The sequence below is a fragment of the Symphodus melops genome (genome assembly GCF_947650265.1).
Source record: "Symphodus melops genome assembly, chromosome: 3".
Taxonomy (NCBI): Eukaryota; Metazoa; Chordata; class Actinopteri; order Labriformes; family Labridae; genus Symphodus; species Symphodus melops.
In genome coordinates, this window is record NC_136693.1 from 12,934,562 (window position 1) to 12,955,223 (window position 20,662).

Below are 20,662 nucleotides of genomic sequence, written 5' to 3' on the forward strand. Positions count from 1 at the left end.
AGATGCAAAAGTCTTCCCACTGGCTGGTCATTCTGATTAAGGAAGTTTGTAATGTTGATCTTTCTTCAGTCTAGTAAAAAAAAAAAAAATCTAACGTATTGCAGGTCGACTCCATTCATAAGGCTCTTGACATACCTTTGTGTTGAACTAGGTGCTGCTTTGACAAATGAGTCTGCTCCACTGCTGAGGTTGTCCCTCGAGGCAGACTTTAGGACTGTGGATTTTAAGTGGCGTCTTGCTGAGGAACAGCCAGATTCTTTCCTCTTTCTGCACACTGCCCGCTTTTGCAAAACTAAATCTCAGTTTTAACGAAGAAATAGGGACTTCTCAGGGGTTCACCCAGAGATATGTTCCAACATCTATTGGCTGATTCACCACTTTTACAGCCTCAACTTCTGACACTTGGCCTCCATATATAGCGAACAAAATAACCATAAGTAATAGGGGAACTTAATGAACTGACATTTTGAAAACATTTTCCCAAAACTGTTATAAACCATTAAAGAGCTCTGCTGTCTGTTGCCCTACTCTAAAGCTGAGGTATTTTTCCCCAAAAAACAATATGGAAAAAAAATGATGAATATGTATTAGAAAATGACTGCCTGTGGTTGGACAGCAATCTCTGGCACCATCTAAGCACGACATTCCTGATTGGCTGCACTGTTCACATAAATCATTTGTGACTTTAACCTAGTCCAACACTCTTGTCTGCTCTGGATATGTAGGGAACAGGTGAGATATGTTGTGCAGGCTGAGGTACTCCTGGTATGCTTTGTGTCGGAAAAGACTCACCTGGGATCCACCGGCAAGGGGAACCTGGAAAGTAAAGAGGTTGGCAACCAGGCCCTCTAAAGGAAAACTTAGGCTGTCGATGTACACAGTGTAGATAAGGCCCAAGCACCCCTGCAAAAACACAATGTCAAAACAAAGTAAGAACATGAACAAAGAACTGCGTGTAGTTATCAATATCTGAGCTCCGAAACAAAACAATACATACAAGAAGAAGAGGGTCTTAGTAAGAGGAATAGCAAAGCGGAAACTGATTGTGCAGAACCTGTGATCAAACTCGTCTGGAATGAAAAGCTCAGATGTGCTTATGCTTCAGTTTCTCATATGCTTTAGGAATTACTGGAGTGCGTGCAGGTTTACTCTTAAGCAAACTGGGGCCTATTTTGCAGACAGTACAAAGCAGAGAAACGTCATCTCAGAGCTGCAAGATTTGACAAAAATTCAGAGTGTTCCTTCCGTAAAAGAAAAAATATTTTCATATGATCATATGTTGTTTTATTACCCGGAATATTTCTGGATAATCCAGCCTGGACACGAGAATGAGACTTTTGGGTGCAAACACTTGAGCTGGCTGGATCAGACCATCCTCTTCTGTCTCCTCATCGTCATCGCCATCAGCCTCCATGTTCTTTGATCCCTGAAACATAAAAAAAAAAGAAAAAAGAAAAGAAAGTTTGATGAGGTTAACAGTGCCATGGACTTCATACCTAGTGGAGCATGTCTGCAGGGCTGAGCTCCTTGTGAATAAATCCTGTGTTCAGCTTGTCTATGAAAAGTTGTATGTGTTATTGGACTCTTCCAAAGAAGAAGAATGCACCCCCCCCCCCCCCAAGAGAAGAAGAGTCAGACATGAAGCCTTGAGTGATTATTCTGAACGTGAAACTCAGTAATTCCTTGCTGAACAATGCATGCTGAAATTGAACTTGAAGAACCAACATGTCGCATGGATGAACACCCAACTCTAAACATGTTAACCATCTTCACTGAAAAGATAGTTTAAAAAAAGTGTTGAGAGCAGAAGTCAAAGTAGTATTGTGCATTTTAATTAAAATCGCCTGGATAAAGCTCTTGCATCAGACAAAGTCTCAGTTTCCTCCCTCCTGGAGAAATCTTTCTTTGTCTTCTTGGGGGAGACACTGTTTAGACTATGAATCATCTTCTTTCCCAATCTGTCCCTAAACACCCGAGCTGCTCATCAGACTGGAGCCATTTCCTAGATACATCAGATTCAATTACGATGAGGTTGAAAGAAAGCTCTTATTTAGAAAGTGACACAAACTCTTGCAAGACAAGCTCCCTTAGTGAACATCCAATATGAGCTGAGGAGATTTATGTCGTTTCCCTCCCAGTCCTCCCACAGCAAAAAAAAACAACAAAAAAAACAACTGAAATATTTGACCTCAGTGAATACGGCAAAGAATCTAAAATCTTCTTAATATGTAGCCATTATTGTGTTAAGACAGATATGTCATTTACAATCTGCCAAACTAAACCATCAATCAAAAATGTACTGCATGCTTGCCTCATGAAAACATACTGAAAAAACAAAGACACCCAGGAACACAACATGAGAGTGAAGTCTGTTACTGTTTTAATAATTGAAATGTTTTAAATGTTGGGATTTATTTGACAAAACAAGGACAATGTGGACAGTAAAGGCGACTGTAGGATAATTTAATAAGTGTCCTGTTATAGGGGATTTGTATTCAGACATGTGGAAGGATTATTAGAGCGCTGAAAAGTAGTTCTTGCTATGATCAGATGTCAACATTTTCCTAAATCAGGACAAGCTTGTCTTACAAGCAGCAGCCTCAATCTGGTTCTGATTGTCTCTATCGTGGATTCACGAGCCCTATCATCACACCGATACACTCAGCGCTCATTCCTAACCGATGCCTTTATCGCTTTCTGGTATATTTCTCCAGACAGTGAAAACATGCCTTAAGTGCTTCAGCATCGCATTATAAGATCAAAATAACCCAATAAGATGGAGGTCACATTTCACCATTATTTCTTAGGATTTGGTTCAATTATTAAACAAAACACATTCCTCCGCCGCCGTTTGTCTGGACTCTCTCTGGAATCTCTCTGAGCAGATAAGGACGTCAGTCTGAAGAGTGCAGATTATTAAAACACCCTCACGTTTCAAGAAGATCATCAGCGGAATCCAGGAATGAGGTTTACTCTCCAGATATAGCCTGTTATCATGATTAAACGCAGGGCTGACCAAATATCTGAGGCGGCATCGTGGTTATGGAAACAATATGTTAGACAGACAAAACATGCACGCGTCCTCACGGAATACACAAACATGTCGACGACTTTGTGCTGCTTCAGACGTGCGGATAAGACAAAGTGTCAAAGCCGCTCTGAGGAACAGTTTATAGACCTGCTCTTGGAAAAATCGGAAGCTTAAAGGAAAGATGAGAAAGGCATGTCGGTTAATGTGTTGATAAAAAAATGAACACAAATGGCAAAAAATAATCATTTGCACAACTTCCTTACTGACAACCATGGAGCCACTGTTTTTTTTTTTTACATCTGCAGAGTTGGCATCTTGAAGAAAAAGCTAAAGACCCAGCTCTTCCATGAATACCTCTGCAGCTCTTATATCATTATATGACTATAGTGAGGAGGATCACGGCTCTATGCTCTAACAGGTCAGGCCTTCGCATCTTTTGATGCAGCCAGAAGAGAAGTCGATCAGCTTCCTTCAGATTAATTGTTGCTACGTTATTATTTAGGATTCAGGAAACACGTGTGGAAACAGTGGGTTATAGAAACATAAAGCGTACATGCACTCTTTAGTTTTTGTTCACATTTCATAACTTAATCACAAAACTGAAAAGTTCTATATCCCTCCCTTTGTCTTATATTGTGCAAGAGGCCTAAAGAATACTCTATTGTGTTAAATCCACCAGAGCAACATTACAGACTGTTCGCTTTTTGAATTATCTTAGGGACATCATTAAAGAAATAAACAGTCATAAAATATATATCGTTTATGTACATTTATTGTTCTATGTTGAAGTAAAGAAGTGCACATTTATACGACGGCTAAACTTCTGTTAGTTTATACAGCAAACAGCATCCTTCACTCTGGAGTATGTGTGCACCCAGTAACAGTCAACCAATCTTCATCTGTTATTCATGACAACTCTGTACCGTCCTGCTTACTGTGCGGGGACACAAAACACACCATGGATGATTGAGGATTCAGGATCAGGATGTTGTACTGGTTTGGTGTTTACTACAGAGGGAACCTGACCAACCGCTGACCAGCACGGGGGAATGAAGGCTTCTTGAAGGAGAGCTTTTAACATTTAACGACTGAGCTATTTTTGCTCATTTTCTCCCTTTTATGTGGCAATTTGCCCTAAAGTCTTCCTCGTCTGGAACTTGTGAACAAAACGTGGAAAAATGTGCCATGTTGCGCAAACAGAGGAATGTCGGTGTGATTACTGATTCACAAACAAGCTAAAAAATCCTAATGAGTAAAGGATGCGCTACTGGTGTTGATTCTTACAAATCTGAGCTGTCACATACTTCTCGGAAATAGTCTGAATTTTGGACTTCCCCTGATCTTGTTACACTGATCACACCGGAGATTGACAAGTACCTGCCACATGTGTGTGGTGGGTGGGCATGGCTGCAGGAGTCATTTAAGGCCTAAAAGTCCAACATAGTGAAACAATCAGCGTGGCGTCCTGTGTGCTTTGGCAGGAGACACATTTACAAGATCATTCATAAGAATATAAATGATCTCTTCCAAACAAATCTGTTTTGATCTTATACTTATGGGTGGTTTGAACATTTGTGCCGTGACTGCTAATCTGCAATCAAACAGTTTTTTTATGCATGAGTTAATCCAATGAAGCGTGCTGAAAGGAGGCACAGGACAATCCTCTGCTTTATGACTGCATCTCTCAGCCAACCTGAAATTTATTAGGCACGATCCTTGCAGGCTTTTTCCTAAAATTGAAGACATCGAGCACAAGACCGACTTATCCAAAAAAGTTATACACGTGCCAAAGACTGTAAAAACACTAAGTCTTAATCGAAAGTAAGAGCTATTACATTGCCCAGCCAAGATACCCCCCACGGATTATACGAGTCGAGAGGGACAAGAAGAAGATGAACATGACCTCATTGTAATTATGAGAGCCCCCGAGATGTACAAGTTCATCATTGTGTCGATCTCATCTGGAGCTTTAAACCTGATTCACGCTTCTTGTGGACGGGGGCGGTGATAGGGTGTAATCGTGGCTCCAAGGGTCCAAGGGTCCAAGGTTTTATTACAATGCCGTTGTCTTCGCGCAGAACGTGTAGCAATGATTGGCTACAGAGCCTGAAAGTACTCAAATGCTGTTTACATCTTTCGGCGCTTTAGTCTGAAGGGATGAGAGAGCTCTGACCACATTCAGTATGAACACTGTGCCGGCCGCAGAAGCTTGAATCGGGTTTTATGAAGAACACTATCTGATGGAAGAAGGGTAAAGCCATGTGTGTCAGTGGTTAGTACTGCTGCTCCTTAGGGCCTGTTCATACAACATGCTATTTGCATGGTTTCCTATAGTGCTCCTTTTTACCTCAGTCTAGAAAATATTCAACACCTAAGATCTCAGGTGAGGGTGTGAGCCTCTGTCTGCTTTAGACAGAGGTATTTTGGGAACCATTGCTCTAATGCACTTTCATCTTATAAGTTCTGGGATAAGCTACGTCCTCAATGTGACGCTAATATAGGACAGATTATTCAGTAAAATAAGCAAATACGTCACCGCATTAATCAAAACTACTCACAAAGACATCAAAACCCAAGCTCATAAAGGTGTGAAAAGACAGCTTAGTCTTAGAAACCTTAAAGCAAAGAAGAAATGTGTGTGTGTGTGTGTGTGTGTGTGTGTGTGTGTGTGTGTGTGTGTGTGTGTGTGTGTGTGTGTGTGTGTGTGTGTGTGTGTGTGTGTGTGTGTGTGTGTGTGTGTGTGTGTGTGTGTAGTTGTGTCACCTGCAGATTAACCTCAGCCTCGTAAAAGGTGAGGCAGGAACAGTAGTGTCGGTCTGAATCGATGTCTGTCAGCACAACGGTGAAGAAGGTGGGTGCTTTTCTATCTCGGGACAGCCTCCAACCTCCAGGCTGGCAGAACTGTGGAAATAAAAAAGAAAATACTATTATAAGAGACTTTCATGTCCGTTAGGTGAGAGAAGAAGTCCATGTACAGACACTGCCACACTGACTGAGGCAGACAGGAAGGAGAAACATATGTTATAAATCATTCAAGCGTTAATTAACTTATTACAGACATTTTTAATTCAGTTTTTTCAAATAAATTTACAACATCCAAAAGGTCAAAGGTTAGTCCGCACACAGTGGCCTTCTGCTAGTTACTCATTCAGTCCTAAAGCTAGTCCAATGCTAATGCCCCCATAGAGAGCATAGACAGGATGTCCTGCTTCTGTGCAACAATTACATCTGCTCACCAGAGTGGGAAGTGGCATGTTCAGTGTTTATTTTCATTGTAAGTCATCATCGAGGGTGCCAGGCCAAACCACTGACTGATAATTACTGCACATATCTTGATTAAGACTCATGGGAATACCCATGACCTACAGCATACAAACGCTCTTCACTTTGGCACAGACAATTAGGTTTGTTTGAAGACGTCTCTGTCTGAATCAGAGAGTCACAAACAACACACTGGCTGAGATTTTGGTAAAGCACTTTTGGCTTTTATTTTGAAGTGTTATGAATCTCCAAGAGAGAGTCGACTCGTAAAATATTCCTGGAATAACATATTATTTGTTTTCTCAAAACATTGTTTTTATTGAGGACTTGAGATTCCCTCCAATTTTCAATGCATGACAGTGGAGAGCATATTTTTCAGTTAACTGCGGGCAACTAAACTCAGTAACAATGTCACCATAATAAAAAGCGTATCGAACAGGTTTGAACTGTGAGTCATAACCAGGGCCGATAGAAAACATCTGCAGAGTGGACCAAACACAGGCTGTGCTCTGATAGTGTTTTAATAGACATGCATGGTTTATTAGAAAAATATCTGTATGGTTAAAGACCAATATATTTTTAAGTAACCACACAATTGACAAGAATGTCAATTAAACAAGCCAGTAAATGAAACCAACCGAGAGTAATATGAGTTTATTGCGTCGTGTGAAACACTAATATATCAAACAAACAAAAATGAGGCGTTTTTAACAGCTGTGGATGAATTATTGGGAGACAAACTTGAGATCCCAAATATGTGAGGCAGACGGGCATTTAGTCCAACAAGACGCGTGTTTGTGTCTGCTCTCTTCCTCTGTTTTTTGCTTGAGGCCAAAGTGCCTCTGAAAACAGTGTTTAGATGGCTCCTCGGGGGGTTACACCGGGGATCACTGGACACATGGAGGAAAAGAAGAGTCTGGGTGAAGGAGGGGCTGGTGAGGGCAAAAACAGATGGCTGACGGATCTGCGCACGGCCGCGGATAAACGCACGAGCACGGCATAAAAGACGACCGAGGAGGGAAAGAGAGAGAGAGAGAGAGAGAGTTTGACACAGGAAGGAAAGCTGGAAGAAAAAGAGGAAGAGAGGAAAAGGAGGTGGGGGGTGGGGGGGGTTTGAACCAGGATGCCACCATCTTACTGCAGATACAATAGCTTGCAGGAAATCTGCTAAACCTGCTGTGTAGAAAGTTGTGTGTTTGTGTGCATGTCTGTGCATCCACAAGGACATGTGCAGATAACTGTGCTGAACTTGTCTTGTCCTGAACTATTCCAAGTATGCCATTCATTGTTGTCAAAAAAGGAGACAAACACCTGTTTGCCAATTGACCTCAACCACTAAAATTGCAGCTGTCAAAAATAAATAAATCTTTCTTGTAGTTCTGTCTCCAGTGTTTGCCAGACGTTTCCATGGTTTTCATTGTTTTTGTTTTTTTCTTTAGTCTACTTGCCTCCTGCATCTCGGTCCTGACATTGAGTTTAAAAGGGGGGGAGGGGGGTTTGAAACGTCTGACCCTATTGCACGATATATCTTTCCTTTCCTGACACAATATGATGCTGCGTGCAGTGTGCAGTGTTGCTCTCTGCAAGGACAAAGATAGGAGCTTGTCCCTCGAGTTCTTCGGGGAGACGCACGTTAGTTTCACGGCACAGCTTTGAAGATGACGGGAGAGGTGACATCCTGTGTGTGTGTGTGTGTGTGTGTGTGTGTGTGTGTGTGTGTGTGTGTGTGTGTGTGTGTGTGTGTGTGTGTGTGTGTGTGTGTGTGTGTGTGTGTGTGTGTGTGTGTGTGTGTGTGTGTGTGTGTGTGTGTGTGTGTGTGTGTGCAGGTGTGAGAGAGGGACTAAGCACGTGGAGGCGTGAGGGTGAGAGCATGAGTGGACTTCCCTGATATTAAATCATCGTTTCCTTTGCGCCATTACCTCGCCGGGAGGTCTGCAGAGAGAGACACTCGAGGGCTGGCGCGCCTTCAAAGACAGACTTGAGGGAGGTTAGTAAACTTCACTTGATTCAGAGGCAAAGGCATCCAGAGAGACTTCTGACATCATGTCAACTCATGACTGTCTAAACAAAAGTATCTGGGTTTAATGTCACTGGAGCCAATAATAGCTTTACAGACGAGGCACGTCAATGTAAAGAATGAGAGAAAAGTGAAAGACAAACACTAACTCACTGCATCTTTCCCCGTTTTGTTTCTGTCAAAAAGTTATCAAGGCTTTGAATATGATGTCATGCACACTTCATCAAAAGTCCTACACAAAGGTTGTGTTTTCACGCTTGTGCATCATGATTTAGCTTTATTGAAGATTATTATCAGCTTTATTTAACAAAGGTAAAATACTGAAAGTCAGCCGAACACAGAGTGCAGAGTGGATAGAAACACATGGGCCACTTGTTTAAGGTTAATTGTATCAGAGGAGGAAATGAGTGAAGATTTAGGGCCCGACTGATGCAGGATTTTTGGGAGGGAAAAGTTGATATATCAGCACTCTTTATTTTGCATCTATCTTTGATCTCTGAGGAAAGATAGTTAGATGGATAGATATGCACACACATTTATTGTGTTCCCTAAAATGCTGTTAAAAAGACTCCTCAAAAAGATTTATGATGAAGACACGACTTGGTTTTTTTTTTCTTCAGTTGAACAAAAGCCAGAATAACAAGAGTGCAATGAAACTAACCCTTACCCTAATCTCAACTTTAAAATACACATAATAAATACTACATACAAATAAATAATAAACTTAAATTGAATAAACCTAATTATATCAGCATATCGGAGATACAATTAGCTAGTGCGGATATTCAGATCATATGCTAACATCGGTCGATATTATTGGCTGGCTCATAGTGTTGTTAATGATTAAAAATAAAGGATGAATGAGAAAGATGAGGAACAAGATGTCAGGCTTCAAAACGTCTGGAAAAGAAGAAAAATCAAGTCTATTCAGGTAAAGGAAGAGCTAGTAGTGAAGTGAGTGTAGAGGCTGATGATCAGCTTGAAACACAAGCTGTAGAGCATTCAGTATGACGCAGAACTACACAGCAGTCCAACAGCAGAAGGTCAGCACATAGCAAACCTAGCCTATATAAACCCCACACACACACACACACACACACACACACACACACACACACACACACACACACACACACACACACACACACACACACACACACACACACACACACACACACACACACACACACACACACACACACACACACACACACACACACACACACACACACACACAGGCGAGAGAAAGGACATCTCCAATTCCAAAATTAGACTGTAGTCAAGTGACAAAGGAACTCCAGGACACACTTGGCGTATTAATGTCAAAGCTAAGTAAACTGCTGCCCTCCTGCTAAAGCCTCTGCATCACATCATGTGCTGCAGCCTGGTATGACCGACACCCGCCCAACTGTACCATTTACCCACCCAGCATCTGACACTGGAGCTGCAGTCTGACCTGTTAAGCATGGTCACAGCAGAGTACATGAGGGGCAGCACATCTAAAAAAAAAAAAAAAAAGATAACACACTGAGGCTTTGCTTGATTAGCTCAGGACCACGTTGTCATAGTGCGACGTGTCATCAAGGCTGAGTCAGGTCAGCTCAGGCCTGATATAGAGCAGCAGCCTTAACTAACAATGAGTCAGGAGGAAGAGACAGAGTTGGGTCAGCTTCGGCTTCCTAATTATGATACAGCTAAAAAATGTGCATTAATACGTTTTCACTATGGCCCAACAGTTACGAGACTTGTCCGTACAAACAGCGCATGAAAAGCCATTAAAAACTTAAAGAGTTCCCGTTACCAAAAAATTAGATCAAGCCCATAAATCCTCCTGGTGAGAGACTTCATCAAAGAAGAAGTCATAAAAAATAGGAAAAACAATTTTCCACAGCCCTGTTACTACTATGAACACCATTACATTGCTTCGCATAAAGATGTATGGGAAATGATTTTAAAGGAATGTAGGGATCAGCACAGCATTCCAGAAATCGAAAACACATTGAATACACACTATAAATAATACAAGCGTGAAAAACATGAGGCGAGGCAAGACCGCTTTAATCATGCAGAACATAAATCAAAGTTAAAAACAAAACTTTCAGAGCATGACAAGAAAAATGACAACAATAAGACATCAACATACACATTTATGTAACAAAGGGAAAAAATTCAACAAAATAATACATTTGAAAACACAGTAAGTTCAGATTGTTTTAGTGTGCGAGTCCTTTTTCTTAAAACTAACGAGCAAATACTGAGAAGTCATCTGATCTTCGCACTTACTAGTGTTACTGAAGACAGAGGCTTACCTCTCTGACACAACCACTCAAAACTGACTCTGTATAACAACCGCAGAAGTTTAGGATCCGTCTGTGTCTACGCTCATAAACTGCCCCAGTGACCCCACGCAGGGGGGCTGGCATGTACAAACCCACTCTGCTGTAAGTCTTTACTCCTCGACACGTCACCCGTCACGAGCAGCTTCAATCATTGTAGAGACGAAATGAAAAGAAAATATAACTTGTATTATTTCATAAGATCGCTTAACAAGAATATATGTCAATTAATGAAGCTAATGGAGGAAATTACACAAATATTATAGAAATCTGAAAATGTCAGTGTGAGAGCATAGACCTCTGTCAAGGCTTTTAGTGGGGAAAAAAGCACATTTTAAATGGCAACAATTTTCTGAAAAGATTTTATTTCTAAATAAAATCATAATTATGGAAAAATATGCTCGTGCCTCGCTACATGTAAGGGATCATTGTGTCAGCGGTGTATTGATTTCAACAGTGTTTGGATTTGACTTTCTGTTGTGTGTTTATTCAACATCATTAACTTTGCCATAGTAACCAGTGTTACGTTTAAGTCAATATCATTTCTGGTTTACCACTCGAATTTTTAATGGATTTGTCCCCTGGCCCATGCTGTGGCTTCCCATTAAATTTCATTAAATTTTGGCCAGAACTTTTTAATTTAAGATTCTGCCAACAAAACAGCAATCTTAATAAAAACGTAACCAGACAATGTCAAACCTCGTGCAAAGGTATTCATAAAAAGGAAAATGTCTGAAAAGTCCAAACAATCTGTTGAACTTTTTAACTCAACACTAAATGATTGTTGGATGAACATGAATGTAAAATGACTGCCAAGAAAGTGCGCTCAGAAAGACTCAACAGCAGAAGAGCAGGACACTGTGCTCCTCAATCATCCCGCCACCTTGCTCTTTCTTCTCTGTTCATGTTTTAGAGTTGCAGTCCAGGAAGGCGACGCGTTTGATGGAAAGCGATGTGAGGAGGTCACCGGCGTGTCGCCTGCCTCAGACCTCCTCCTGCTGCATCAGGTCTGCAGGATGAATGGCAAGACGGAAAACATCCAGAGACGGCCACCGCAGCCAAGCGGTTTGGCCCAAAAGCACGCATCCCCCACCATCAGCCTCAAACATCATCTATACTCAAGGTCAGCATGTTGAATTCAATAAACAAAGCTGTCAACAAAATGACCATAATGGCACTATTGTCAAAATACTATTTAGTGGTTGGAGTGAGTCGATTTACAGCCAAAGCTTTGCTGTGTCTCAGAAGACTCTGCTGAGGCGGCATCTCTCCTCGACTTCCATTCCTCAACTCTGCCTCCCCGCTGTCACCTACGCTCCTCGTTTCATTTGTTCATCTGTTATGCAACACGCAGCACACATGGTTCATTTTAGAGGTAGATATTTTTAGATGGCCATGACGGACCACATAAATGTCTAGTCAGGCAGAGTCATCTAATACTGAAAACTATCCTGTATACACAATTACAAGCTTCATAGATGCCACATGTGGAAGAAACGTTAGACCAGAAAAGAATCAACTTCAATGTGTATTTTTAGCACACATGTTAGGCTACGTTTTTCTTTTAAAAACATGCATCGTCCAGAACAAAGATCATAAGGACAAGTCAGCCGACCCCCCAACGTCCCTGGAGAAGATTTGCTCACCTCAGGCGAATAGTTTGGTTTATTTCAAAACACAGCATGGATTAAAAACATATGGCCAGCTCTCCGCATGCAACTTCAAAACAAAAATGGATCGAGAGGCAAACAAAAACGACACTCTAGAGAATGTGACATTCCAATGTCTAAATCGATGTACTGTCGGATGAATTCATGACTGGCATGAAGGTCCCCAACATTAAATTAATCGTTTGTTTTTGTCAAAATAGGATAATAAACGTGATATCAATACACTGCAAACAATAATGTCAAGGGTACAAAACTTCCCTGTAAAAACCCAAGAAAAGTCTGAGGGTTTTTCCCGGCACTGATTTAAAAGAAGCTTCCAGCGGTTAAACTAATATTACGGAATAAAAACATTGGAGTAGTTGAGAGTAAAACAAGAACAACTTAGTAATAGACCTTCAATACTACGAGGGAAACCGTTCAAACTAAAGCAAGTCGAGTTCAAAGAGTGACAGTGTGAAGCTTAAAGCATTAAAGCAAAATTAATCAATGACTTCAGCTTAACAACGATCCAGTCTGTCATCAGCGTGCCTGCTTATACAACTGGGTTAATCATGGCCGGACCGGACTTTTTAGACAACGCATGTCAATGTCAAACCCATGCTTCACAATGAATGCGAGTTCTACGGTGGCCCTGAGCGGTCAATATCCTGCACCTTAAAAAAACACAGATGAGAGCAATGCCACACAACAAATGTAATGTATGAGTTTTGAAGGTATAAGGTAGACCATCATGGCGGACTGTGGTTTAAATCTGGGTACAGCTGCTGTCCTTTCCAGACCCAGGATTATTTTGTTGAGCGCTCACATTTTCCGTAAGTCTATCCTAAATGGTGCAGTTTTTCTTGTCTGCACGATTTCAGTGGCCAGAAGCGATGTTGACATAACTACTGGACGAGACTTCTTGAAAATGGCCCTGAATCACACCACAAGTTAGAGATTAAAATGTTCAGAACCTTTGCTTGAAGAAAAGTTCTCGAACAGGAGCTTTTTGAATTCAGCTGCTCGGTAAACTATTATGAATTCAGCTTAAGATGGTCGATTATTTACAATGAGTGTATCACATATTTCGTAGCACGTGGATCAGTGGACTTTGGAACGTGTGAAATAACATAGTCCATCCAGCAATCTGTAAAAGTATTACAGACAGCGTCACATTTCTCTAGACTCCAACATGACGGAGAGCGAAATCAGAATGGACACCGACAGATCATGTAAAAACAATCATTCTGATTTTGGCGTCCTTCGCAGCCAAGGTGAAAAAACACAAAGATGACTGTCCGCATTATGCTCGACGTGGCCTCAACCTCAAACATTCACAGGATGTGGAAGTGAAATATGGAGACTTTTAGAGAAACCACTGGTTTGCTTTGCATAAATACTTATAAAACAAATGTTCCGGCATAATCAAAGTGATGATAATAAGATGGAGTGCTGCACCAGATTCAATTACAAACAAATAACCACCTCTATTACGTAAAGGACACACTAGTACACAGAAAGCAGATGTGAGAGTTGGACTGATTTTTGTCCTTCCCGTCAGTGCAAACTCAAGTATTTACCACCTCTAAGTTATACGTGTCTCTGCTGGTTTGTCCACTGATAGTTCACTTTTTGACAGGGACATTGGATCCGTCTGATTTAAGTTGCCTTTTGACCTTGACGGGAACCATGATGCCTCCCCGGGACCTGCTACAGGGTCACATCTGGCCTCTAAACCTCAACCACCAGCAGTTTTGCTCTGGGCTTTCGAACAATTCACCTGCATCTGTTTGACTGTGACCAGGCTGTAGTGTAATAAGGGACATTTAAAGATGTATTCAGGCGACACTCAGCGTCTTTAGGGAAGAGGCATGGCATGTTAGTGCATTTCTGTCTGTTTTATGTCTTTATTGATATAACCATGTAAGTCAGAAATCTTTGAGTGCCACATAATGGTTTTAAATGCAGTTGGCGAAAAAAACACTAATGTCTGAAATAAAAAAACTTAAAAGGACCTTTCTTTACCCTAAAATAAGTAATGTATGTGGAACCTTCATTTTTCCTCACTCTTGCTGCTTTTGGATGAATCTTATTCCTCTGCAGATCTCTCCGATATGACCTCACTCCCTCCATTAGTGCACGTCCATGGGACCTGTTTGTGCACGTGTGTGTATTTCAGCCTACGTGTGTGTGGCATGTTCAACGGCTGAGGGTAAAATTGAATTTCCCCTCGCGGGGTTAATAAAGTAAATCTTAGAAATGTGTTGTAATGTTTTGAGATCATTAGCTTTCCTTTTTTGTAAAGCCGATGTCCCTGATGGGGGGGAACGGGGGCTACAGTTCTTGAAGAGATGCAGCTTTTGATATTTCAATCTGAATTTTAAAACGCTGCTTTTATAAATATTATTCAGTGCATCAGCTGACTGGAGGTAAACACAAGTTGTTCTCTATATTTTTAGCTGTATAAAAGTGAACATGAAACATCCAAACACCTGATGGTGTGTACATGGTGTAATAATGAAAGCACAGGGTAAACAGCTTTGTCCTGAGGTTGTAGTTCAGCACAATAGCTGTCCTGCGTCAGACCCGGCCTTTACAGCACAGTAAGATAATGATAACGACTCAGCGGAGGAACAGGTGCTTCCTCCACCGCCTTGCGGGGGCCTGGGCTGAGTGACAGTATTCACCGTCAGCCTCAGTTTCTGCCCTTCGATAGCGCAGCTCAAAGCACCAGTTTAGTATCTCTCCTGAATACACAGTGTGATCAGTGTGTGGTTTTCATTTCTATCATACATCTATACTCTGATCTGTGAAGTAATTTTAGTACCTAACTTTCAGTACTGATGCTTTCTCTGTGAGCCATTTGCTTGTGTTATTTGAGAAACTCCATTTGTTCTGACTTCAGGTGAGATGTCGGAAAACAATTGGAAAGGGAAGTGGTGAAATATACTGTAAATGGTTTTGGCACTAAAAGAACTCTACTACCAGTAGCAGTAAGAGGAATGCCTGGAGCCAGCCAGCACTTTGGAGGGAAGGAAATGTACAGGGTAGTCGGGGTATCCCAAAAACCTGCTTTGCACCTTTCTGACTGCTGGCGCTAGTTCACTGCTTCATGTTTCTCTGCTCGGCTACCGGCTGGCCACACAGTTGGCTTGGACAGTACTCCATGCTGTTTAGTTTTTGTTTGTTTGGAGGGTATCCTGAATTCATAACAATTAAACTTTGAGTTACTGGAAAGCCGAGTTTTTGTCTGGTAATGTGAATGGGGAATAACAAGGGAAGGTACACTAATCAACTGAATGAACAGTAAACCATTAAGCTTTTACTGTATATGATCTAAAAGAGATGCAAAACTTTTTATCATCTGCCGCCTCCAGCGAACTGAGACTTCAGTTCATCCTGTGTATTCCCATTTCCTGGTGAACTCACAGTGATTTTCAGCATGGAAAGTCCTGCTCGCCTGACAGTCCCAGCTTTGTTTCCTGATGTGTTTAGCTTCACTAGAACACAAGCATTGATTACTCATGTGTGGATCTTCCTGACAAACACATGATCCCATTCTCCTCTCTGGCTGGATCGGCATCCTGCTATCTGGAATGCACTGTTTAGCTTTTCTCTCATAGTTTTGACAAACATCAGAGAACAGACGTGCAGCACGACATGTCAAGTTCTGGTCACTTGAGTCAATCCATCAAGTGACACAATTAGCCGGCATTCTTTCATCAGTCTGGTTTGGCACAGAGCCTGACTCTGACGAACCAAGGCTCGATGAACAATGGCGTTAAGCTTTGTCATGATTCACTTTTTCTTCCTGCTCAGAGAACAAGACATCTCTTCGCAATCAGGCCAATTCTTTTCTTAGCAAAACTGAATATAATCGAAGAAGCCCAGAGGCAAATCATGAGGTATCTGTTTCTTAGACAAACTATGTTGAGAATGTCAATTGTAATATCTGTTAAAATCCCTTCAGTAATCATATCAACTCAAGCCATTCCTCAGCCATTAGCAATCTCGGAATGACTTGAGCATCCTTCCTGGAAGTATGAGCCACGTTCCTTATTACGGCAGGGATTTGAGGCAAAAAAAGAGGAGCTCAACCGGACATAGTTGTAGACAAGAGAAAAGACACAAATATTTACAGTCTGGTGAAGTTGGGTCAAATTCCAACATTTGAGGAAGTTGGGACCCGAGAGGAAATTCAAATTTGATCTCTAGACATTTTTGAGGGAGGACCAGAAGAAGCATTACGGATACGGTAACTGGGTCTGTTGATGTTGTGATGCAATCAGGCTGGAAAATGTTTACACTTAATCATGTTTTTATGGATGTTTTGAATTTGAAGAAATCTTACGGAGGCATAGATGTATTGCCTTTGATGTTAACCTTGTTTATAAAGAGTGTTTGGAAGACTATATTTGGGTTATGAGGCTTAGAAAATTGGAATTTGGGAACGCAGAAGAGAATAGTTTGGTGGAGCTGTGCTAGGACAAGAATTTGGTGACTTTGTCATTTCTTCCTGCAGAGTTTCAGCAGACTGTCTCGGACAGTATTTGTCTAGAAATTAAATACCAAAACAAAGTGTTATTATTTCTAGAATATTAGTGACACTCTTAGTAGTAGTTATTACAAAGTATTATCGAAGAATAAATTATGTAAAATGAAAGGATAACATTAAAGTGAAAAACCTGTTGTTTCCATATTTAGTGACTAAGGTCGAGAGGTATTGTAAAGTCAGGATTCAGTCAACATGTCATGTAAACAGGTTGACATTTTATAAACTGTTTCCCTGGTCCATGCATGTTTGTTTGACTGCAATGCAAAGTGAATCAGCAGAATTAATTCATTATTCTGTAACGTGACATTACAGTTTAGGAAAAGAAGTCAACTTCTCTCTTGGTCTGTTATCATCAGACCACCACGTGAATGATAAAAGTTCAATCAAAATTAAACTCAAAACAACACCCATGGGTCTCAGACACTCACTCCAGTGAAAACCTATCAACAGGACTTGGCTAATAGGAATGCTTATATCCTCTATTTGGCTCTTAATTTTGGCAAATGTTACGGAAAATGGTAAAATGCCTTTCTCTATACTTTTAATGGCTACCACTATCTGAGTAAAAAATAAAATATATTACCAAATGACCGGCATGGCATGTGGTCAAAGAAACAACTCTTCTGGCCTGGCTGACTGACAGGGACAAAAAACCCACGCAGCATACTGAGCGTTGGACTGGACCAGGACAGGATAAGTATTGTTCAGTGCCGCAGCATCTCCCCCACAAACACGACAACGCTGTTTTCACTGCAGCATACTAACAGCCTTCAAAAAGGTTAGGACAGGTCAATGTAAAAACAAACTTAGATATATGTCAAGGAGAGGCTTTGTGTGACAAACGGACAAGGGAACGTTTTAGAATCAAGATTAACTCTGAGGATGTTTCAGCTAGATAAAGGTCAATCTCTTCTGCTGACAAAAGGACTTTCCCCCATAACAAACTCAATTGATCTTTTTGAATTGTTAAGCTAAGAGAGAAAAACACTTTCAATTTAGATCGTATACAGCAGCAACAAAAAAATATAAACATTTCATTATCGTATATGGAATAATTATGCCGATTGATCAAGGACGTTTCTGCAAGCGAGACTAAACATTTGGTGATGTTGCTCTTTGAGAACTCACGGGGGGGGGAAAAATAGCAAAAAGGAAGAGCTTTTTGGATTTAGTATGGTTTTCTCAATCTTTCAGTACAAGTCACGACTTGCAGGCTATTGAGGACAACACCTAAAATTGAGTTTTTGAAAAAAGTTCAAAGTTATGTAACCAGAGAAAACTTTTGTTTACCTGCTTGGAAACCTGACTGTAGTGGAGCGATGGTGCAGACGAGTCTGCTGACAGTTGTCTGCAGGCTGCATTTAATGGACTTACCTTCATGTTAAACACTGAACTTTGTAGTTCTTTGGAATGTGTTTGACCTCTTGGGCAAAGTCGTCAAGACAACACACAGTAAACATACAAACACAGGCAGAGGCTGGAAGCTAACAAACAGCTTTCCATGTCATTCAGTTCATGTTGTTTTGTTCACAATGTTCAATGTATAATGATTCTGATTTCACTTTGTGTCTACTTAAGTAGGTTCACAATCACTAATGTTCGGGGGAAAAAAGTGTGTTTTCATGTTCTGCAGCTCCAAGCTATCTGCCTGTGTTAGCAACGCTCTGAATCCCCAACGATCAAGGTCCCAACGTGGGCCTCATCTGATCTGATTGGTCGGCCATTCCGTTCTTTTGTAATTGGTCAGTCGCTCAGCACGAATGCCACACGGGCGTGCAACGAACCAATGGTCTTGGATCAGTGATATCGCGTTTCCGCTGACTTTAAATGTGTGCACAGAGATGTGCCTAAACATGCACAAGACACCTGAAAACCTACGAAAGAGCATATCAAAGCAGCATAAGCATAATATGGGACCTTTAAACAATAAGAGATAAACTATTAGGATGTTGTCGCGCTTGAGTCTAAGACTCGACTTGAACTTGTGCGCTGACGACTCGGACATACTGCATTTGGACTTATTAATCATTAAAGAAAGTGTACAATGAGAGAAAACAGCCTCATAAAATTCAGAGTTCTGAAGAACAGCAGCTGGCTTGCAGGTATGCTGTAGTTTATTAGAAACCTGCAGTGATCCCACTGCAGGTGAGACGAGCAGTGTAAGAGGAGTGCTTTTATGCAGCTCTTTAACCCAGATTTGAAATGTCCAGACACGCTGACGGGAAAGTTTAGGATCTTATGCTAACATGCATAAGATTTGTTTTGTGCACATCCGAAAGTTCCCACACACTCACAGCTCAGTGAAATGGTTTCTATGAAACACTGGTCCTCCTTCTAAATCCTGAGCTCCATCTGAGCTGTGACGATGTTTGCTGCAGCTTCATCCGTGCTCACACGGAAACATTCACAACAGTTTCTTTGATCTCTGAAATCGTTGAAGACATTCAGACAAACAATAAAGGAATCATCTGAAAGCTTGCACCGCTCAACATGATCACCTGTAAGTTTACAATCGTTTGGCTCCGTGTTTTAACAACATCCCACCCTAACAGTCTGAGGTACAGTGTAAACATCCAAGAGCCATAATATAGACTTAGAGCTCCAAGTAGAAGCAATAAACATCAATAAATCCATAAATGATTGCGCTGAATTGATAAACTGATGCTCGTCTTTGAACAAGTCCAAGCAATCATGCCATGAATCAGAATGAAAAAATTTGGGTTTACACTGTGCAACTGTGTAACTAAGCATGACAATCATGACCACTGTTAGTTGACCCTGAAGATGTTGATGGGCTCCTTCCAGTTGAGCTGCCATGTTTGCTAAGCAGAGTAAAAACCCTGCACTGCGAGGGGGAACAAGCAGCTTCATACCCATGCAGGGTACCATGGCAACGAAAATCAATCAAGTTGTTTATTTACATTATTGAATGCTACTAAAGTAAAGTAGGGGACAAAGTATTCACTCAACCAACAGAACTTTTAGTCTTTGTCTCTTAGTCATCAAAAGAATGAAAGTTTTACAAACACCATACAATGATCGACACCATGAAACCAAAACCTCTTCTTCAACAGTGAATCTTATACAGTTGGAGCCCTAAGAAGAATCAGACAGCATTGTTAGTGATTGTGGAGAAAATCGTCTTCACTGAAGGAGAAAACACGATCCCGTCTTTGAGAAGACAAAAGTAATATTCTTTATCGGCTGGAGGAAAACCATACGTTCAAAGGCATTTCACATTCTAACTGCGACTGAATGGAGTTCGGATGTTTGAGCCTCTTATGCCGCTCTACACTGACCTCAGGGACCTCTGTGCGTTTACAGTACGCCGTGCTTTTATACTGGAGGGCAGAGTCATGGAAATGTACTCGGTGAGCACCACGCTGACCTCCATCCACGAACCGGGCTCATCCATAACAGATGAGGACGCGAGCTGGTTCCTGTCATCATCACTTGTCTGAAAAGATTAGAAACACATTTTTCTTCGCACAAGTTGTAAACGCTGTGTCTTGGTGCATTCCTCATCTGTGGTTGTTTAGTTCGCTGGGGGCCTGTTGTAACCACAAAAAGGCTTTTCGTGCTTAGCCTCATCTCTGCTCTCTGCAGATGTGTTGCTAAAGTGTTTGTAAATGAGTAATTTTCTTTTGCATGTATTGGAGAAAATCTGCAAATAATAAGGAGTTACATACCAGTGCTAAACAGAGCCAAAATGCAAATTGCTTAGTGGGTCTTTGAAACACTTTGGTGTATCTTCATTAAAGCTTCAAAGTTGGAATTTCAGTCACTTGGCTCTTAACTGAAGCTTGTCACAGC

General features: G+C 41.2%; 1 protein-coding gene across 2 annotated transcripts in view; it reads right to left on the reverse strand.

Moving 5' to 3' along the window:
• sbf2 (SET binding factor 2) overlaps positions 1-20,662 on the reverse strand; it is an 80,103-nt gene that overhangs the window by 45,280 nt on the left and 14,161 nt on the right. For both annotated transcript variants that reach the window (XM_079339870.1, XM_079339869.1), the window contains exons 3-5: positions 5,795-5,932; positions 1,292-1,426; positions 793-903 (exon numbers count right to left, since the gene is read on the reverse strand). In XM_079339870.1, the coding sequence (XP_079195996.1) occupies positions 793-903; positions 1,292-1,426; positions 5,795-5,932 (384 nt within the window). The remainder of the gene's footprint in view (positions 1-792; positions 904-1,291; positions 1,427-5,794; positions 5,933-20,662) is intronic.